At 58.9% G+C, this 22,023-nt stretch overlaps 1 protein-coding gene across 2 annotated transcripts in view; it reads right to left on the reverse strand.

The window, feature by feature from the left end:
- Positions 1–16,042: 16,042 nt before the first annotated feature.
- Col26a1 (collagen type XXVI alpha 1 chain) overlaps positions 16,043–22,023 on the reverse strand; it is a 125,266-nt gene continuing 119,285 nt past the window's right edge. For both annotated transcript variants that reach the window (XM_077106090.1, XM_077106089.1), the window contains exons 7-13: positions 21,746–21,898; positions 20,094–20,177; positions 18,466–18,518; positions 18,112–18,147; positions 17,791–17,841; positions 16,812–16,896; positions 16,043–16,203 (exon numbers count right to left, since the gene is read on the reverse strand). In XM_077106090.1, coding sequence (XP_076962205.1) covers positions 16,043–16,203; positions 16,812–16,896; positions 17,791–17,841; positions 18,112–18,147; positions 18,466–18,518; positions 20,094–20,177; positions 21,746–21,898 — 623 coding nt within the window. The remainder of the gene's footprint in view (positions 16,204–16,811; positions 16,897–17,790; positions 17,842–18,111; positions 18,148–18,465; positions 18,519–20,093; positions 20,178–21,745; positions 21,899–22,023) is intronic.

The raw sequence follows: 22,023 nt of genomic DNA on the forward strand, positions 1-22,023 counted from the left end.
TATTGATTTCCACCATCATCTTCATTATTTCTTTGTTCTACTTTCTCTGACTTCACTGTTCTTTCTCTAGTTTCTTGAGATTGAAATGTAGATCATTTATTTTCTACTTCTCTTCTGTTCTAAAATATTCATCTAGAGCTGGACTTTACTTCTATAGCCATATCCCACAGTTTTGTAGGTTGTGTTTTTATTTTCATTAATCTAAAATACTTTCTAGGGCTGGGGATGTGGCTCAAGTGGTAGTGCACTCGTCTGGCATGCGTGCGGCCCGGGTTCGATCCTCAGCACCACATACCAACAAAGATGTTGTGTCTGCCGATAACTAAAAAAATAAATAAATATTTTTTTAAAAAAATAAATAAAATAAAATACTTTCTAATTTACATTGGGATTTCTTCTTTGTCCTATTGAGTTCACTAAATAAAGTTTGGATTATTTCCAAGTATTTGGATATTTTCTGATTTGTTTGATATTGGTTTCTAGTTTATTTTCTTTTTTAATATTTATTTTTAAGTTGTAGTTCGACACAATACTTTTATTTCACTTATTTATTTTTATGTGGTGCTGAGGATTGCACCCAGGTCTCACATGTGCGAGAAAAGAGCTCTATGGCTGAGCCACAATCCCAGCCCCTCTAGTTTATTTTCAACGTGGTGAGCAAACATACTCTATGGTTTTAATTAGTTGAGATCTGCTGAGATTTCTTTATGGGTAGACAGATGGTCCATTTTGAGAAGTACACTTAAAAAAGAGTATGTATCATGCAATTGGCGGTAAATGTGTGAATCAGATTTCAATCACTGTGACAGAACACCTGAGGGAATCGACTGAAAGTAGAAAAAGTTAATTTTGGCCCATGGTTTCAGAGTTTTAGTCCACAGTTGTTTGGCCCTGGTGCTTAGGGGACTCTGGTGGGGCAGCAGCACATGGTGGGGGTGTGGTACAGCAGAGCTGCTCCCCTGGTGGCAGCCAGGAAGCAGAGAGAAAGTGGAGGAAAGGACCACATTTCCCATGCCCCCCAAAGGCCACGCCCCCAAAGACCTAACTTCCTTCCACTAGGCTCCGCCCCTAAACCTCCCACCACCTCCAGCAGCACCATAGGCAGGCAGTCAAGTCTTCTCACACACAGACAGCCTTTGGGGGGTGCTTAGGGTCCAAACCATAAGAGTGTGTGTTCTGTACCTTGGCTCTTGGGTAAGCCGGCTATTGTCTACTCCAAGTTTTCTATATTATTACTGATTTTTCTCCTTGTCTTCTTAGTTAATGAAAGAGATGTATGAACAACTTAAATGATAACGGCATATTTGTCTATCATTTCTATCTATCAATCTATCTGTCCTCTATGTCTGCCATCTTTTTCTTTATATATTCTGAAGTTGTGGAATTAGTGTACAGAGGTAGCTTCCTGTGGAACCAACCTTTACCTCATCATGAACACCTTTCTTTATCCCTAATACAACATCCTACCTTCAAGTCTATTTTTGTCTCCGAGAATTTCACTCCACCAGCTTTCTTTTGGGTGGTGTTGGCATAGCCTATATTTTCTGTTATTTTCTACTATTCTGTGTCCTTTTATTTGAAAGGTGCCTCTTACAAGCAGCCTAGAGTGGGGATTTTTAAAATCCCATCTGTCCCCTGACCCTTTGGGCTGCTGCGAGCTCTGGTTCACGGCCTCCTCCCTTTTGGATCTTCTCCTCCCCACCTAAGTCTTTTAAAATCGTCTCCTCGAAATGAAATCTCAGATTATCTACTCGGGGTGCCCTCTGCTTCCTGCTGGATCCTACCTGCTGGCTCCTTCCATCTCCAGCCCCCACAGAGGCCACGTCAGAGCCATGTGAGTAGAGCTGCCCACGGGCTGTGACCAGAGGTGACGGAGCTCTCCTGTGGGGCTCCTCTGTCCCCATCTTCCCTGCTGTGGCACTCTGGAAGCTGCAGGCACCAACAGCTGCCCAAGCTGAGCACCTCACTCTGGGCAGGACTGAAATCTGGATGAGGAGGCCACTGAGGGTGCACAGCTCCTGTTAGCCAATTCCACCTTCCCTTAGGACCTGCGCGGCTCACTTGGTGTCACGGGGACATTTAGGATGGGCGTTGGCCCTGTCCTTCCCCCTCCTCCTGTCCTGTCTCTAGTTTTCATTCTCTCTCTTTTTTTCCTCTTTATCATTTTTAATTTCTATTTTTATTTATTTTTGGTGCTAGGGATTGAACCCAGAGGTGCTTAACCACTGAACCACGTCCCCAGCCCTTTTTTCTATTTTTCATTTAGAGACAGGGTCTTGCTGAGTTGTTTAGGGCCTCACTAAATTGCTGAGGCTGGCTTTGAACTCACGATCCTCCTGCCTCAGACTCCTGAGCCTCTGGGATTTCAGGTGTGCACCACCGAGCATGGCTTCGTCTTTATTATTCTGTCTCAATTCACTCCCCCTCCTTCCAACTGCTTCTCCGCATTCCAATTTTAGTGTCTTCCTGATACATAATAGTTGTACATATTTATTGGTACCGTGTGATGTTTGATCATGTAATGATCCAACTGAGGTCCTTTTCTGCTTCACCTGAACAGCCAGAGTGGGCTCCTATTGCTCGCAGGTAAGGTGTGCCATTGATAGAGTGATTTGCCATTGATAAGCTATATTTTTAAAAAATATTTTTAGTTGTAGATGGACGCAGTACCTTCATTTTGTTTATTTAGTTTTATGTGATGCTGGGGATCCAACCCAGGGCCTCACACAAGCTAGGCAAGCGCTCTACCACTGAGCCACAACCCCAGCCCTGATAAAGAATTTTATATTTATACAGTTAGTGTAATGTTTTCCACTTGATATTAAATCCTGCACATATTTCCATGCCATTAAATATTATTCCAAATGTTATTTTAATGGCTGCACAACATTTCATCATAGTCATGAACCATATTTATTTAACCATGCCCTAGTGTTTGAGTAAATTGTATCTATTTAATACTTACAATGAATGTTACTTTATTCACACTTTTTTTTTTTAGCACTTGGGACTGAACCCAGGGGCACTCACCACTGAGCCACATCCCTAGCCCTTTTTATATTTTATTTAAAGACAGAATCTTCCTAAGTTTTGCTTAGGGCTTCACTGAATTGCTGAGGCTGGCTTTGAACTTGTGATCCTCTTGCCTCAGCCTCCTGAGCTCCTGGGAGGCTGTATTCACACCGCTCCCAACTGTATTCACACCGCTCCCAACTGTATTCACATTGTTAAAGCTCCAATCCTAACCATCTCCTTAGGACATCGGAGGAATAAGTTACATTCTAGTAACTTATGTAGCATGAACTTAGATCAAACCCCCAGAAATTTTATACTAATTTGTACCTTCATAGGGGAGGTGGGTAAGAATACTCAGTCTCACCCCACTCAACATGTCTGGGTACTATAATTTTAAACATTCTTTGATAATCTAATAAGGGAAAATCTCCTTAGACTTTTAATGGGCATTTCTTTGATTACACATGAAACGGAATGTTGCAAAATATGTTTATTGCATATTTTATTTCTTCTTTTGAACATTGATTGCCTTTCTATTAGCATGTTCATTTTTATTGATTCATAATTACTTTTTATATATTAGAAATTTTAACCCTTTGCCATATTTGTTGCAGGGATTTTATCCCTGTCTGTAGTTTCCTAACAAATAAGTGGTTTTTTTTTTAAACATAAAGAAATTTATATTTGATGCATTTAATTCTACCCTCATCTTTGCTATTTTTTCCTTACTGCTTTTATAAACATCTTTCCTTACCCTAAGGTCAAATATTTGCTTTTCTGAAAAATGGTCTTCCTTTTTTTATATATATATATTTAATTCTTTAAATGCTCTGGAATTTATATTGACGTTTAGTGTGAAGGAAAGAGCTAATTTTATTTCTTTCCAAATAACTAACCAAATGTCCCCGCATTACTTATTGAATAATCTGTTCCTTCCCCACAGATTTGCAATGCCACCTTGGTAAGCTGAGACCGGTGATCGCCATGGCAACGGGGCTGCATTAAAAGCCTTCATACTCACAGAGCAGAGAGCCCGTGCCTGGCTGAGTTCAGTGCAGGCTAGCTGCTCATCTTCCCTAATTAAGATGCACCTTTTGGAGTCGTCTTTAAGAAACAGAAAAATTCTCCCTTGGCAGCTACGATGTAGAGAAGAATCAAGGCCAGAGGCTTTTCATGCCTGGTTTCAGCCTGCTAGGAAGTTGGAGCACAGGGGGGTTGTGGGCAGCCAGGTGAGAAAGTGAACACTGAGCTGCTTCTGTGACCTCCTGAGAACCTGGAGTGACATCATCAAAGTCCCTGAATAGCCAGATGCAGTGGCGCACGCCTATAATCCCAGCAGCTCGGGAGGCTGAGGCAGGATGATCACTGCTAGTTCAAAGTCAGCCTCAGCAACCTAGAGAGGCCCTAAGAAACTCAGCGAAACCCTGTCTCTAAATAAAATATAAAAAAGGGCCGGGGATGGAGCTCAATGGTAAAGCAACCTTGGATTCAATCCCCAGTCCAAAAAAAAGTCCTTGAGGAGCTGGGGGGTGGGTGTGGGGTGGTTCCATTTTCAAATGGGACTCTGATGGCAACAGAGCTCACTGGGCCAGGCAGAGGCTCACAGGCTTTGGCCTCTCGTCCCACACTGGGCCTGCAGCAGCTTCTGCCATGAACAGGCAGCAAAACCCACCTTCATGTCTCTATGGCTTCTGGCCTCAGGTCTCTGAATCCTCCTTCCTTCTCAGGTGTCTGTGCTCAGGCCTCATGAGAAGCAAGCCCCGAGCCTGCTCTCATGCACTGAAGCCCACTCACCAGCATCATGGTATCTGATGCTGGGAGACAAGGGTGGGGCCCTTGGGAATGCAATTAGTGCCCTTACGTAAACTGACTTGAGAGAGATGCCCTCTCTCTGTCTGCCATGTGGAGACACAGCAAGAAGAAGGCCATCTGCAAACCAGAGAGAGGGCCCTCACCAGGGACCTCTGGACTTTCCTGCCTCCAGAACTGTGAGGTTCATTTGTTAAGTCCAGGGTATACTCGTCATAGCAGCCTGCCTGAGACACCTACCTCTTGGTCAACAACCAGCTTGAATGGTGGGCGGCATGAAGCCACCCGCTGCAGGCAGAGGTCATGGAAATTCAAGGGAGGAAGAAGCAAAAGTTGTGAGCAAGCAGAGGCTGAGGGCCAGACCCAGGTGGACACCAGCAGGCAGAGCCTGGGGCAATCAGCCACCTCCTCAGCCCTGGGCTGAGACGGATCCAGTGTTGCTCCTGGCACCTGCCCCCGCTGCCCTGTCACTGGGGAACCCTGACAGTAAGGCCCTACAGCAAGTGCCTTGTCCTCCTCACACCAAGGGGCCTCTGCCCAGCCTCCTCCTTCATCTGCACAACCCTTACCTGGTAGTTTGGATCTCTCAGTTGCTCCCTGCAGGAGAGGCTGCGGCTCGTCTCCCGGGCTCCCAGTCTTTCCTGTTATCCTTCCACTGTCCATGTTGTCTACGCACAAGGCCGCGGGGCTGCTCCCACACCCAGAGTGGCCTGTTGAAGTGACCTAGGCTGGACGAGGTGGGCATCCTGCACCCCTGCCGGGCCTGCAGCCCCTGCTCCACTGGGGTTTCCTGGCCCCTGATGGAACCATGTCCAGCCCGAGGATGGACCGACACGGGCTGCCCGTTCCCTAGCTGGGGGTCGCTGTGTTCCCAGCCCCGAGGACAGCCAGGCTTGGAAGTGCCCAGAAGCATCTGTAAATGTGACTCAGTCGGCTTGGAAGGGTGTGGCCCTGCCAGCTCCTGATGTGATTTCCTGAGCAGAAGCGGCAGCCATAGAAACCCTCAGGCTACGGGCCCAAACCTGTAGCCTGATCTGAGGAACAGAGAGGGTGTGTGTCCCTCAACATCACACAGCAAGTGAAGAGCTGCGTCAGGACTGGTCCCTGAGAGGCCAGGACCTTCTCTCTGGAATCTGACCCTACAGGCAGGCCCTTGGCGGGGAAGGGGCTCTCTTACCCCTGCCCCCAAGTCCTCAGCTGCTCAGACAGGACTTGGCAGAAAGGTTCCCTGTGGAGAGACTCCAGACCAAGCAGAGAGCACCCTCTGGGTGGAGGTCCTGATTTCTGAGATCGTGGTCTCCCTGGGGCAGTGTGGGTGTGCCCAGGTGGGTGCAGACTGTCCTCTGGGGGCTGCCGGGTTGGTGCCAAGACAGCCAGAGACTCCAGGCTGGGTGTGGCTGCGGCCCCAGATGCCGAGTGCTATGCAAATGTCCTGGGGTTCTCTGTGTAGGCAGGTGAGAGGGGCCAGGAAGCTCTGCCCCAGGGGAGGGCGGGACAGGCCCCACAGTGGCAGGTACTCATCCTGGTGCCTACTCCTCCTCTAGGGCGGGGGCGAGGCTGGGGGAGTGCCAACCAGCCAGGCCCTCCAGGAGTCTGCCCTCCAACCTGCCCGTTTTCCTGTCACCCTCCAAGCCCTTGTGCCCGGCCCTTGGTCGCCTTCTTGGGCACCTGGTGCCTGGAGACCTCCCTGTAGCCCAGAGCCTGCTGGGACTGTGGAAAGGAGCCAGTCCTGACCGCCCAGTCCTCTTTACGCCTAACCAGTCCTGCCACCCTCTCGGTACAGTGGGGCTCCGGCCTCGCCTCTCCTGGGCTCCCTTGGCCTCTGTGCTCCCCGTGGCCCTAAGTGGCCTTAAGTGGCAGGGGGTGGCTGGCACAGCTTCTCCAACACCCGCGTGAGTGATAAGCTCCTCCAGTAACACTGGCCTGTCTGTCGTCACTCAGCCACCTCCCTAGGTACAGGTGACACTATTACGGGCCCTGGTGACGGACATCGCAGCTCACCCCCACCCCGTGCCCAGCATCCCCGCAATTCCTGTGGGGCCGGGGATCATGTCCCCAGATCCCACCCTGCTGAGCAAGCCTTGGATGTGGTGGAGGCTTCTGGAACACGCCGACCTGCAGAAAGGCTTTGGAGTTGGCAGGGTTGGGGGCTTCCATTTGACCATAAATAGAAGGGAGGACAGTGACAGATACCGCACGCGGATGATCCTCAAAAACCTGGGGCTCAGTTACGGAAGCCACTCTCTGGAGGCCACACACCCTAAGGGCCCGTGTATGAAATTAAGTCCCCAGATAGGGCAGGTCGGCCATGACCCAGGGCTCTGGGAAGGAGGTTTGCTTCCTTTGGTTCCACTGTGGGGCACAGCGTTTCTTTGGGGGATGACAACAGTGTTCTAATGTGGACTGTGGTGCCGGGCACGGTGGCGCACACCTGTAATCCCAGTGGCTCGGGAGGCTGTGGCAGGAGGATTGCAAGTTGGAGGCCAGCCTCAACAACTTAGCCAGGCCCTCAGCAACTTAGAGAGAGCCTGTCTCTAAATTAAAAATGAAAGGGCTGTGGATGTGGCTCAGGGGTCAAGGGACCCTGGGTTGAATTTCCAAAATCAATCCGTCAGTTAATCAATTTGAAAACACACAGCTCTGTAGAGGCACTGAAAAGTGCCGGATTGTGCATCTGAATGGGTGAGTGGGACGGCGTGGGGTCTCGGTTCTGGTTTCGAAAGTTCAGTGTTCAAAAGGGGAAGCAGGCTCCAAGGTCGACAGTCCTGTCTGCCACTCTAGCCTTGCAACCACGGCCAGTTACACAACCTCTCTGTGCCTTGATGTGGTTACCTGCGAAGTCAAGATGGAGGTGGGACTGGCTTCCTCGGGGCGCACCGGGAGGTGGCTGTTGCAATAGTTCAGTGAAGCAGCCCTTCGCTCACCCTGGGGGCAGTGGAAGCCCCAGGGGTCAGCGACTTGTGCAAGGCCATGACAGAGGCAGAATAATAGCCCTCCAGAACATTTGCCCATGTCCTGACCCCGGGGCCTCTGTTCTTGTCTTTTTGTTCAATTGAACTCAGGGGTGTTGAACCGCTGAGCCACCTCCCCAGCCTTTTAATTTTTATTTTGAGACAGGGGTCTTGCTAAGTTGCAGAGGCTGACCTCGAACTTGCAATCCTCCTGCCTCAGCCTCCCAAGTTGCTGGGATTACAGGCCTGGGCCACCGCACCCAGTCCTCTAGTATCTTTATTTTATTGATTATTTTTTTAGTAAATGACAGCAGAACTCATTACAATTCTTATTACACATACAGAGCACAGTTTTTCATATCTCTGGTTGTATATAAAGTATGTTGACACCAATTCGTGTCTTCATACTTGTACTGTGGATAATGATGTCCATCACATTCCTCCATCCTTGCTAACCCCCTGCCCCCTCCCTTCCCCTCCCAGCCCTCTGCCCTATCTAGAGTTCGTCTATTCCTCCCTTGCTCCCCCTCCCTACCCCACTATGAGTCAGCCTCCTTATATCAGAGAAAGCATTAGGCATTTGGTTTTTGGGGATTGGCTAACTTCACTTAGCATTATCTTCTCCAACACCATCCATTTACCTGCAGATGCCATGATTTTGTTCTCTTTTATTGCTGAGTAAAATTCCATCGTGTATATATGCCACATTTTTAATCCATTCATCTAATGAAGGGCATCTAGGTTGGCTCCCAGTTTAGCTACTGTGAATTGTGCTGCTATAAACACTGATGTGGCTGGGTCCCTGCAGTAGGCTGATTCTCAGTCCTTTGGGTACAGATGGAGGAGAGGGTTAGCGAGGACGTGGGGAAGAGGCACACTCACACATCGCTGTGGACCTCCATTTGTCCTCCAGTGTCTTTGAACGTGAATTTATTTGGAAAGAGGGTCTTTGCAAGTGTCACTTAGTTAAGGATGAGATGATGTCATCCAGGTGGACCTGACAAACAATGACAAGTGTCAGGTGTGGAGGAGGAGGCCATGTGAAGGTGACACAGATGGAGCTATGAGCCCGGGGCACCTGGAGCCACCAGAAGCCACCAGGAACTGCCACCAGTGAGGGTGTGGCCCTGTTGACACCTTAGTTATGGACTCGGGCCTCCAGAAGAGTGAGAGAGTAAGTTTCTGTTGTAAGCTAAATCTCTCTCTCTCTCTCTCTCTCTCTCTCTGTCTCTCTCTCTCTCTCTCTCACACACACACACACACACACACACACACACACGGGTTCGTCACACAGAACTGACCCACGATTATGAAGGATGAGAAATTCTAAGATCTGCTGTCGGCAAGCTGGAGACTCAGAGAGACTCTGGTGCAAATTCCAGTCCAAAAGCGGGCTCGTGGCCCAACAAGAGCCCGTGTGTCATTTTGAGTCCCGGGGCTGAAAAAAGGCTGGTGTCTAGGCTCAAGCTGTGGGACAAAATTTACCCCTTACGAAGCCCTTTGGTCCGATTCATAGCTTCAACTGATTGCACAAGGCCCACCACCTTCGAAAGGGACATTTCTCTGCTCAGTCTACTGATTCAAACATTAGTGTCCCCCAGACACACCCTCGCAGCCACATCCAGAACATGTGATCAAACACCTGGGCACTCGGTGGCCCCGGAAGATGGTTCTTCGTTGTGTTCGTGAATAAAGCACCAGCATTACCCCAGGTACCCAAGGGCTCCGGAGGCAACTCTGTGATCACCTTTCACCCACGAGGACACTGAGGGCCGTGTCACTGGCCCACGTCACATGCTCCTCACCTGGGGGCAGGGGACATGTGAGCCCAGCTACCTCCTTCAGGAGGCACCCGTTCATTAGATTCACCAGGCCCTGCCTGGAAAAGAATTTAATTTGCCCTTTACGACGCACCAATTGCAAGTTAATTAACTGGCAATTGCGAGTTATAGGTGGCGTTGGAATTTATTAACAACATTGGAAATAAATCTCCCTGGAATTCAATTAATTGAAAATCTCATGAAATTTTCTTTTTATAATCCATAAAACAGGTCTGGGGGCAGGGTGTTCCAGAACCTTCCGGGAGGTTGGAATGGCAAGTGTGGGCTGGTGGGGGGACAGCGGTGTCTGTTCCCACCTGGGCACGTCTTGGATGCCTTCATGCCCTTCAGCCACCCACCTGGGTGGCTGCCTCTAGGGGCTGGGAAGGGACAGCTCTGCACACCAACGTCCTGCCGGGAGCGGACCCCTGATTTACTGCCCAAGGTCACTGCTCCACCTCTGGCCCAGAGCTGGGTGCTGGGGACACAGATGTGACCCTGAGAGTGGACGCTCACAGATAGGTGGGGAAGATGGAGCATGTGGACATCCTTAGGGTCCTGGGAAGCAGAGCCTGGGGCTAGGGGACCCTCACGGTGCCTCGCCCGCCCTTAGCTGGACTGGGACGGCTATGCTCACTGGGGTGGGAGAGTGGCCGCTTGTGGTCTTGGGGTACCAAGGACACACTGGGAAGAGTGCACATCGTGAGAGCCACTAAGGTCAGTGCCGCCTGCGCCCTCCCTGCTGTGCCACCGTATCCTGGTACGTGGACGCGGTCACCCCTGGGCCCCTGCAGTGGCTGGGGGCTGGCCGTGGGTCCAGAAGCCCAATTCAGACCCAGACTCCGGCAGCCCTGCCTGAGAGTGGGCAGGAGGACAGTCCCCAAGTCCGGAGTCTCAGGAGGCAGGTGGGGTGGGGACGAGAGGGGCCCTAAGGCTAGAGCTCAGGGACAGTGAGGACGATGGCTGGGCTCAAGCCGAGGACCTGGGGAAGGCCCTGCGAGCCTGTCCCCGTCCCCATCGCGCGCACGTTCCCACGCGCTCAAGCTCACACCACGTGGCCCCTGGGCGCCTGCGCACAGCGCAGGGCAGCGGGCCGAGGGCGGAGCTGCAGAGGGGCTGACGGACAGAGGGAGGAAGGAGCCAGGGGACCCTGGGCTCCAGGTGGAGGCAGCAGTGTCCTGGGCGTGGCTGGAGGGTGCGGAGAGAGGCCTCCCAGGGAGAAGGACAAGCCCAGGTGGGGCTGGGAGGAGGAGGCCACCTGTGCCCATCTCCTCATCAGCCCCTGGGTGGCCCAGGCAGGCCCTGGAGTGGGCAGAGGTGGACCTGGGAGCCCCCTGGACTGGGCTGGCCCCGTCACTCCTCTTTCCTGGGGGTCTATAGGGAGAGGGCTGTTCCAGCAGAGCAGGTGACAGGGACCTGGTTCTGCACATCTGAGCAGGGGCTCTGGGCGATTGGCTTCCTATCCCGAGTCCCAGCAGTAGAATGGGTCAGAGGAGGGGACAGAGGAGGGGGCGCTCAGCCCAGGTCCGACCTGGCTGCGAGCCCCTCCCCTACCTGCTGCAGGCCCCTGCACCTCCCCTGGCCTGAAAACCGGCACCTGCAAGCTGCAGAGACGAGGCTCCCCAGTGAGAAAGCTTTGGGGCAGCTCCCCGGGGAACCAGGAGGATAGGGACCGGGAGGACAGCACCAGGTGGCAGAGTGCAGAGCACAGGGGAGTCACAGCAAGTTCAGGAGCAAGGCAGGGGCACCGTCAGACCTGCATGTCCCATGATCCTTCTCTGGGCCCCACAAGGGCCAGACTGGCAGGGGAGACCCTAGCTGGCCTGCTCATGCCTCCGGCCAGTTCCCCTCCCACCTGCCTTTGGGGTCCTTGGAGAATCTGCATCTGACAGCATTCCATGTCCCAGGAGAATCCTGGCCATTCCCCAACCAGCCCTGCCATGCCCCTCGCCCACCCTGGCCTCTGCTCACCCTTGGCCTGTCCTGGCAGTGTCCTCCCTCAGACTCTCCGCTCATGACACCTCCACTCCTCCTTCCAGGACGGCACCCCCCAGCACGGCTGCCCCTGGCTTCACCCCCAACCTGCTGTGTGACCCTGGGCAAGCTGCTCAGCCTCTCTGGGGCTCTGCTGATTCATTCCATGCCCAGGGAGGTGACTGTGAAGTTGGAGGGGTGACCCATGTTGTGAGATTCACAAAGGACCAGCTCTCTCCCTGGAGAGATTCTCCCTCAGCCAGGTCCTCAGGTACAGGGAGCCTCTGATCCCACAGCGCCTGCGACCTGGCCCTATTGGGTGCGCCCAGGTCCTGTCCATCCACCGGCAGGAGCTCCTGCTGGAAGCTGCCTGTCTCCTGCGGCCCACTCTGCCCCTGGTGGCTCTGAGTTGGGCCTGAGCATCTGAATACCCAGCCCTGCCCACTCTGGTCCCCTTCCAGCCTGCCCTGGACAAGAGGCCATGCAGATGGGCAGGGCATTGTGTTCTGGGCAGTCTAGGACAATCCCTTCCCTGGGGTCCTCGCTCTCCACTGGCTCTGGGCCATCGTCCAGGGACACTGGGTCCCACTGTAGCCCAGGGAGCACTTTAACCTGGACGATTATGTGAGGCTTCGTCCAGCAACCATCGGGGTGCCAGGGCCAGGTGTGGGGTGAGCCGAGTGGCCTCTGCCAGGCCCTGCGCCCAGGCCTCTCCTCCTGTGCCCTGACCCGTGGGCAGCCCCCTGACACCTCCTGGCCTCTGCTCAGGCTGCTCCTCCTGCCTCAAGTGCCGCTCCCGCTTGGCCGACTCCTCTGAGCCCTGGGGACCCTCTCTGGCCCTTCCCGGTGCCCCCACAGGTCCTAGCCCCTCCCCTGTTGGTGCTGGTGTGGCCATCTCCACTGAGTGGCCCAGCCCTGGATTCTGGATGGGCCATGCTGTCACTAGAAGTAGGCCTCCCGGGACGCTGTCTTGGTTCCTGTGGGTTGCGTGGCTCCAGGCCAGGGCTGTCACTTGGTGCTCTGTGGTGTAACCGGGCCAGAGTCCCAGCAGGGACGGGGAGGGGGGTAGCGTTCCTTGATTAAACGTGACGCTTAGTCTCAGCCAGGCCCTGGCCCGGGGACCAGGAGACAGAGCCAGACCACGACTCTGACCTAAGGGACTCGGGAGCATCCACGGGGGACAAAGACCTTCTAGGGAATAATGTGGGGACGTAAACCTAGGACAGCTTCTAGGAACCCAGGACCCGTCATGGAGACAGGAGCTGCGACCAGAGGCCACAGAGGAGGGCAGTAGCCTTCACGAGGGGCGCTGCAGCCCTGCAAAGCCCCACATCCTGCCCCGCTCTGCCCAGGGGCCTGCTGGGACCCGGAGGTGACTCAGGCCCACAGTTACACAGGGGCTCAGGGAAGGGACGAGACCCCTGCACGCCAGGTGGAGCTTGTGACCAGATGGCCTTTGGGACAACCTTATGGGGCTGGAGAACCCAGACCTATCCTGCCCGTCGGGCCCAAGGCCCAGGCACCCCTTCTGGGAACCTGCTGGCCAGATGTGACCGGCCCAGGGCCCTGAGGTTCTTCTGCTGGACAGCTGACCCGCCTCCTTCGTTTCTGTAAAGATGCGGGACCCGTGTCCCTTTGTGTCTCCAGTGTGACCCTGGGCACCACAACCAGCACAGGTCACAGCACTCAGACCCCCCAGTGGCATAGAGCCACCTCCTGCAGGACTAGCCAGGGTCCCCCGTGTCCCTCCCTCCGCCTGCTCCAGCCACCTCAGCTTCCTCGCTGTCCCCTGAGCTCCAGGGGTGGCTCTGGCTCAGGATGGTGGCACCTGCTGTCCCCTCTGCTGGAATGCTCTTCCTCCCCAGCTGCAGACAGCAACTCAAGAGCAATTTAAGGCGGCCATTGCTGGCCGGGCCTCCCAGCCTGGCCAGGAGCCCTCCTCCCACACGATCCCACCGACCTGCAAGGCGGCCCTGCTGTGGAGCCATTTGGTCAGGGTAGAGATTGGAGAGTGGACAGTGGTCTCGCAAGAGGACGATGGGGTGGGACATTCCCAGGGCCCAGCAGCGCACCAGCTCCTCACTGGGGTTGTGGAGATGGCCCTGTTGCTGGATCGCACACTCGCGAGCCAGGCCCCTGGATTGCTGCGTTTCCTGGCCACATCCAGAGGCCACGGGTGGTGACATGCATCTAGGTTTGTTCCCTTACTCTGTGACACTCGCATGAAGACGAGTCACCTAACCATGCACATCTTTTGCAGGGAGTGTCCAACCCATTGTCCAAGGCTTTGTAAACTTGCTGTCTTTTTTTTTTGGTACCAGGGCTTGAACCCGGGGTCCCTAACCATTGAGCAACATCCCGGCCCTTTTCATTTTTTATTTTGAGACAGGGTCTCGCTGGGTTGCACAGGGCCTTGCTAAATTGCTGAGGCTGGCCTCAAACTTGCGATCCTCCTGCCTCAGCCTCCCTGGTCTCTGGGATCACAGGCCTGTGCCGCTGCCCTGCCTCACTGTCTGTTTGGATGTCCCTGTGAAGTTGGCAGCCGGGAGTCTCTGGGATTCCCATCTGCTCTGTTCACTGAGGTTCCTTGGCCTGCCTGGGCTAAGGCACTCGGTGACAGACCTGTCACAGGAAGGAAGGGAGGGGGAGACGCTTTCCTAACTCCTGTCCTGGGGAGAGGAGCGAAGGGGAGAGGGACGTTCTTTGGCCTGGACCTGCTCGCATTCCTGGGACAGTGGCCTGGCTGCCACCCCCGGGGTTTTGGTTCGGTTTCAGGCCCCCGCCCCACCTGGACCTCCGTCCCATCGCTGAGCGAGCTGAATGAGTCCCCCAGCCCAGGGCCACGTGGTTGGGGGATAGTCCAACCGTGGGGCCTGAAGGCAGGGCCCTGAACAATCCCATATTTATCAGCAAATACAGGAGCAGGGGCTTCTAGCCACTCCTGTCTCGGCCTCAGCCTCCCCTTCCCTCTCTGCACTTGGCCTCTGGTTCTGCCTGGGGAGGACGAGCTGCTGACCCAGGCTTGGGCAGGAGCCGGGACGGGGTAGGGTCACCTACCCTTCCCGCCTGGCAGGCCTCATGGCACCCCGTGGCTGGCGGAAGTCACCCCAGGGCTCCCTGGCGCCTGCTCAGGGGGACACAGCCCCGCCCCCTGCAGGCCGCCCCCCATGGACAGACCTCAGTGGGAGGACACCTTTATTGTCAGGTAGGGGACAACGGCAAGGCCCCCGACCGCCCCTCCATGAGGACAGGGGTGGCCCCGGGGGGAGGGGCCATGAGTCGCGCAGAACCCGGCTCAGCCTCACGTGTGAGCACCGAGAGCCAGGGACGGCCACTCCTGCCCTGGGGACACTGCCGCGGGTGGTGCCAGCACCTTCCATTCTGCGATTCCTTTGGTGGCGAGTCCCAGGTCCTGGCCCAGCAAGAGGAACACCGGGGCTGGCGGGTCACAGGAGACTGGGCGGGAGGCTGCCAGGACCTGGCCTCTGCCCTGGAGCCTGCCAGGAGCCCAGAGGGCGGGAGCACCATGCCCCAGCTGCCCTCTGTCCAGTTTGCCCAGGGGACGCGAACTCGAGATGTCCCACAGGAGCGGCAGACCCCGGAGATGCCCAGGGAGGCGGGTGGGCAGGGGCTGCTGTCCCACCTGTGGGGACAGTCCCTCGGTGCTCCCTCCTTCTGGCTCAGGGTGGCCAGGGCCTGATGGGGGGTGGGCTCAGGGAGATGGGGCCAGTGGGCCATGCCCGCCACAGATCCCTGCTCCTGACCACATCGCCCCCCCCTCGCGGTCCCCGGTCCATGTGACAGTCGGTTCATTCGGGGTCCCCTGGGTTCCAGAGCTCCGGCCAGGCACAGCCGCCCGCCTGCCGAGGAGCCGGCCAAGCCCCGGGGAGAAGCTGAGGAAGGGCCAGGCCTGGTCTCCTGTGCTGTGTGGGCCCTGCCTGTCCCTCCCGGGCCTGGCCTGGTCCCCTGCACCCTGGCTGCCTCAGGAGCGGCCTGGCCTGACCCCCCTGCCTGGCCTTCCTCACGACGGGGGAGGAGACACGGTCCAGAGGACGCCGGGCTCCATCCTGGGCCGGCCAGGACCCAGGACATGGGGAGACCCTCATCCGCGCCTCGTCCCGGGTCAGTGGGGTGAGAGCTGGCTCCTGAGGATCAGGGGGGCACGTGAGGCAGCCCCATGCCAAGGCCCAGGCAGCAGGGGCTCAGTCACCGCAGGCTCTGGTCACCCCAGGCCCAGCCCCAGGCCCCTCCAGCAGGCAGCAGGGGACGAGGACAGGGGCGAGGGGCCTCTGCTGCGGATGCTCATCCCCTGTAGACCCCGCCCCGACACCATCTGTCACTAAGGCCCCGGGGCCCAGGAGCCAGTGTCCCTCACAGTGTCCGAGCTGGCTGCCAGGCCCACGTGGGACATCTTCAGGAGCCAGCAGCAGCGCGGCCCAGGCTGGTCGGGGCTCTTCCTGGGGAGCCGGGCCGTCACTTCCTGCCACTGGCCCGGTCAGCGCTCTTGTGCGCAGGGTCGGGACCCAGCAGGGCAGCGAGGGCACCGTCGGGTGGGGGGCCGCCCCGCTTCATCTTGAGGTTGGCTCTCAGGGCCGCGTCCTGGCTGGAGCCGCCCTCAGGGGAGGCCTGGGGATCTGGAAGGAGGGAGAGAGGGCAGGCTGGAGACAGCCTTGGTGCACTCAGAGGCACCTGGGCTGCCAGCACTGGCCGTGGGACCAGGGGACCCGTTCATCCGTCTGTCCATCTGTCGATCCATTCATCCCCATCCATCATTCCTTCCATCCTCTGTCTGTCCGTCCACCCATCCATCCGTCCGTTCATCTGTCTGTCCACAGGCCCACCCATTACTCATTGATTCTTCAACAAACCCTGAGGAGTCTGCCCCATGTGCCAGGGAGACACGTGGCCATCCCAGCCTGTGGGGGAAGGGAAGGTGGGGACAGGAGGCCCGAGGAAGGCGGGAGCCAGTGTTCCAGGAGGGACCCAGTGGGCAAGGCAAGGGGACAGGAGCCTGGTGACCAGCTGTGGTCTGCCGGGGCCCTGGGGTGCTGGGAAGGGTCTCAGGAGCCAGGCTGGCGCACCGGCGGTCCCCACTGGGGGACCCTGAGCAGGGGAGGGGCAGGGGCAGGTGACGCTGGCAAAGACCACCTGACAGCTGAGCGGTGGGGTCACTGAGGCCAGGGCCACCCGAGGCCTGAGGACAGTGGCTGGTGGGGGAGGCCAGGGCGCGGTGGGCGCTCACCGTGGATGCCGATCATGTGCTCCAGGATGAGGACCCTCTCAGCCAGGATCTTCAGCGCCTCCCGCAGCTGCTGCACCCCCTCGCCCTGCCAGCGGGGAGGCAGGGTCAGGGCGAGTCGAAGGGGGCCAGGGCCGGCTGGATCCGGGACCCGCCTCACGGCCCTCCCGCCCGCCTCGCTCCTCAGCCCCTTCCCCTGGCTCCTTGCCACCCCTGTGCCCACCTCGGGAGCCTTGCTGCCCGCCTGCTCCCTGCTCTGGTCCTGCAAGGACCTCCAAAGGTCCTGGCCCAGCCTCGCCCACAGCTGCCTGCCTCCAAGGCTGAGGTCCCCACTCAGCCAGGTCTCCACCTGGCCTCCACCTGGCCTCCACTTGGCTCCTCCACCTGGGCTCCACCTGGCCTCCTCCTCCACCTGGGCTCCTCCTCCATCTGGCCTCCACTTGGCCTCCTCCTCCACCTGGGCTCCACCTGGCCTCCTCCTCCACCTGGGCTCCTCCTCCATCTGGCCTCCACTTGGCCTCCTCCTCCACCTGGGCTCCACCTGGCCTCCTCCTCCACCTGGCCTCCACCTGGCCTCTGCTTGGGCTCCTCCTCCAACTGGCCTCCATCCAGCCTCCACCTATGCCTCTGACCAACACTACTTCAGCTCCAGGCCCCAAACCCTTCCTTCTGCATCTGCCCCTCCCACCCACCAGCCACCTGTCCCTCAGCCCACCAATGCCCGTGGGCACGTCTGTTCCCAGGGGAGCCTTGTCCCTTTAGAAGGGCCCCTCAACCTCTCGTGGACTGGTCCCCATCCCGCATCCTAGGTCCGGTGGCCCTGACCCTGGCAGCCCCTCCATCTGCCCTCTGCCCTGCAGTCACCGCTGCACTGGGCTGGGCACTGCCGAGGGCAGGCCAAGTGTGAGGACAGGTCGGAGGGTCCACCTTCTCCCTGCGGCACTGTGGCTGGCCGCGGGAGCCTGTTGACCGCCGTCCGTACCTCTGTGGCCGCCGCCTTGTCCCCCTCTGCTCCCTTCACTCCAGGCTGGCCCTAGGGAGCAAGCCACACGGTCACCCGGGGCAGACCTCGGGGCAGTGAGCCAGGACAGGAGGGGCCCTGCAGAGCCTGGCATGGAAGGCCCTCCTCAGCCTCCGGGGAGGCTGTTTCCCGCTGGCCACGGTCCCTGCAGCCCACTCCAGGCCCCTCTGGGCAGCTCTGATGTAGTCTGTCCTGGTCCCTCCCGCTGCCCGCTCTGGCTGGGAGACCCCGCCCCGGCACCCGGGCCTACTGCCCTGGGGCCACGGCTCAGCCCACACTTACAGCCGGTCCCTCCACGGGCTGCCCACCAGCCAGGCCCTGCAGAAACAAACGGGGCATGTGAGGCCTGCTGCCCAGGGGCTCCCGTCCCCCTCTCAGCCCGCTGTGGGTCCTCAATCTGGGAGGACAGCGAGAGCAAATGGGAAGGCCAGGCCTCTGGTCCTGGAGCCCCGTCCACAGCTGGCCAGGATCTGGGGCCTCGGCTGGGCCTTGAATCCTCTCTCACCTGTGCACGGGGACAGGGCAGCAGAGGGCCACTGCCCCTAGTGACCAGGGTGCCCGCCTGCCTTCCCCCTCCTGGAGAGGCCACGGTCCCTCCCGCCACTCAGTCCACGCCAGAGATGGCCACATCCTTACCTGGGATCCTGGTGCTCCTGGGGGTCCCGGGGGGCCGTGTGGTCCGGGGGGACCTGTGGGCAGAGCCGAGTGCTCACGAGGCCTCCCTCCCGCTGCCCCAGCCCAGCTCCGTCCACTCTTCTGCCTCTACCTGCTCCCCTCGGGCTGGCCGGGGCCGCCCAGTCCTAAGAGCTGGAGACCCAGCCGTGATGGCCACCCCTGCGGGCCTGGCACTCAGCCCGGGAAGCCCAGTGCACGTCCTGGAACCCAGGACCTGGCCCTCCTTGGCCATCCATCTGCTCAGGGTCCCTAGGACAGCCTCCTGCCCACACGCCTCACCAGAGCGAGCTTCAAGAGGCGCACGTCCCCTCGGTCCTGCTGGGGCCCCGGGTGCCTGGCCCTGCCTGCCCACCCCAGCTGCCCGCCCCCAAGGCTCCTGTGCTGCTCCTCCCGGAGCCTCCCTTCCCTCTGCTGGCCCGAGGTCCCTGCCCACTGCTCTCTCCCGGGCTCTGGGACACAGCGCTGCCTCCTCCAGGAAGCCTTCCTGGCCTGTCCCCCTGCGCCCAGGTCCATCCCTGACAGGGACCCACAGCCGCGGTGGGTTACGTGACAGGTGCCCGAGGGTCTCCTGGGCCTGCACTGGGAGGGGCTCCTGACGCATTCCTGCCCTGCTCGGGAGAGAGGCCCCTGTCCACGTGGATGGGCCTGTGCCTCCCAGGCTGCCGGGACCCGTGGCTGGGCTGCTCAGTGGGGCTGTCCCCAGGTTCAGGGAGGACATTTGGGTAAAGGGTGACTTTTATGTGACCAGGTGTGTATCAGGTCAGCCTGGCCTCAAAGCAAACTCCCTCCCCGGCCTGAGTGCCCGAGACACAGCAGGTCCTGGTGTCCCTGTGTCCTCCTCCCGATGTCCTTGCATCCCTGGGTGTCTGCTCCAATGTCACCTCTAGGACCAGCCCTTCCCTCCTCACCAGCCCGCCTTTCCCTGTCCCTCTCTCACGTCCTATTCAGGTGACTTAGGACGTCGGCACTTGGCCTGCCCGGTGCTGGACGGTGGGCACCGGCCGGGATGGCACCTCACAGTGAATCCAAGGGTCCTGGGGACCTGGCACATGGCTCAGTGTGCAGTAAGCACTCAGGGGACGTTTGTCCACTGCACAGAGAGCTGGTGAGAGACAGCAGGGTGGCCGGGCTGCCCATGTCCCTCCAGGGCCTGCACTGCCCCTCCAGGGAGCCCTGGGTGTGGCGAGCGTGTAGCTGGCGCGCAGGGCTGGGGTGGTGGCCAGTCTGCCCTGTCTCACGCTGTCCCCAGGGAGGACGTGTGGAGGGTGGGGTCAGGCCAGGCCTGGAGCCAGCTTCCCGCCAGGTGACCGCAGGCTCTGCTCCCTGTGTCCTGCCAGGCCAGCTCCCCAGGCCCTGGGGCCACCCCTGGGCCTGGCTCCCCCATGTCCCAGAGCCCCTCCCACCCGGGAGACAGGCAAGGGCAGCCTGGGGCCACTTCCTCTGGTGCCCTGTTCAGATCACTCGAAGTTGGTGTGTCCAGTCCCCGGGGAGCTGCCCCTTCACCTCTGGCCACGTGACACTAGGGGAGGCCCAGGCCCCAGCCCCTCCCCGAGCCCAAATCCAGGGAGCTCAGCCTCCCTTCCACTCACCCGGGGGGCCAGGGGGACCTCGGGGCCCTGGGATGCCCGCCAGCACGGTGTCCACCACAGCAGGTGCCAGCTGGGCATCTCCATCTGTGGGAAGAGATGGCCGCTGGTGACCACATAGGGCAGAGCCCGCCGCACCCGGAGCCTGGGCCTGAGGTGCCACCTGGAGTGGGCTCCTCCTGTCCCTCAGCAGCCCTGGCAACGCGTCCCTCTAGTCACAAGTGCCCAGGAGGCCGGGCAGTCAGAGAGCAGGGGAACTAGCAGCCTCCCCAGGAAGCACTGACTCCTTCTAGAACATTCCAGGCCCTCCAGACTCGGGGCCTGCTGCTCACTGATCCCTACTGCACGGGGCCCGGCCTCCCCAGGGAAGCCCCCCCACCGCCCTCTGTCACCGAGGTCACACGCTGGGGTGGGGTGGGGCTAACTGTCTTCCTGGTGCCCTGCAGGATGAGACCTGTCCCATCCCAGGCCAGGCCTGGGACAGGAGGTGCCAGGCCCCACCCTCCACACAGACCCACACTGTCCACAGGCCTCTTAGGGGCGCCCAGTCCTGAGGCCGCCCCGCTGAGCACGCGGCCCGTCCCAAACACACTCCCCTCCAGGAAGGGCCACCTCCCTTGGGGACCCTGAAGCGCTCTGGGCTCAAGGGGTGACCCTGGCCCTGTGCCCAAGACAGCCTTTAGCTGGCTCCTCGCAGTGCAGGCTGCTGACCAGAGGCCACTGTCCAGAGGGAAGCTGGTCCACAGACCGCGGACCCGGCACTCCCCCCCCTGCTGTCGGCCCAGCCCTGAACCCCCAGGGCAGCTGGGCCCCGGTCCTGGCACGGGCACTGGCCAGAGCTGCTCCACCAGGGACTGTGACCATCCTACTCCATGGGAGTGGCTGCTGAGGCTGGCAGGGGCCGGTCCCACGAGGGCTGAGCTGCCCCAGGGCCCAGAAGCCAGGCAGGAAGGTGGCTCAGGTGTCTGGGACAGCTGACCCAGAGGTGCCACCCTGCCCACAGATGCCATCCGCCATCCTGTCCTTCCAGAGTGAAAAGTCACCCCATCCCCCCATCTTAGACCCCCACCCAGCGCCAGGGCGCTCCGCCAAAGAGGACACTCCTCGGCACCAAGGGCTTCCACCGTCTGGTCAGCTGGGGCCTCCCTGTCCACCCCCCCAATCTGCCTGCCCCCACCAGGAAGCACATGGACTGTGCAGTTTGGGGTCCGCCTGCCCCAGCCCAGCCCCCGAGGGCCTGGGGGAGCCCATTTTGCTCACGGCTGAGTCTGACATGTAGTAGATGCTCAGAAAACACTTGTCACAAGACCTACAGCCAGGGGACTTGTAGGGGAAATACAGCAAGGGACAGCCACCTGGGGCAGCCTGGCCGGGGTGGGGGGGAACTGGGGCCAGGCCACAGGCAGTGGCCACCAGGAGCTGGGGGCAGGGGGCTGAGCCCTGGGGTGGGGACAGGCCATCCTGGGGCCAAAAGCGAGGCTGGGACCGGCACCAGCCCCCAGGGACGCTGCCAACACCAGTCCTGGCTCCCAGCTGATCCCCCCCCCCCCCGCCCCCGGCAGGATCCCGGCTTCCCTGGGACCCCTCTGGGGACGGTCACCGCCCCCGAGACAGTGAGGCGCCCCTGCCCCCCCGGCCCTCTGCGTGGCACTCACTGTCCTTGTCCGTAGGCGGCTGCAGAGAGTAGAGGACACCTTGGGGACCGCTCGGCGAGAGGCCTGGGCTGCCCGCTGGGCCGGGGGGTCCTGGGGGACCGGGGCGCCCCATCTCTCCAGGAAGCCCACGGGGCCCGGGCGGCCCCAAGAGCCCTGCAGTGGGGGAGAGGAGTCACCGTGAGGGCCAGGCGGGTGCAGACAAAGCCACTGAGACCCTGTGGGGACGGCTGGCCAGGGTCAGGTGGAGGAAGGCTCTGGGAGGCCAACGAGAAGCTCCT

This window comes from Callospermophilus lateralis, chromosome 19 (genome assembly GCF_048772815.1).
Source record: "Callospermophilus lateralis isolate mCalLat2 chromosome 19, mCalLat2.hap1, whole genome shotgun sequence".
NCBI classification, from domain to species: Eukaryota; Metazoa; Chordata; class Mammalia; order Rodentia; family Sciuridae; genus Callospermophilus; species Callospermophilus lateralis.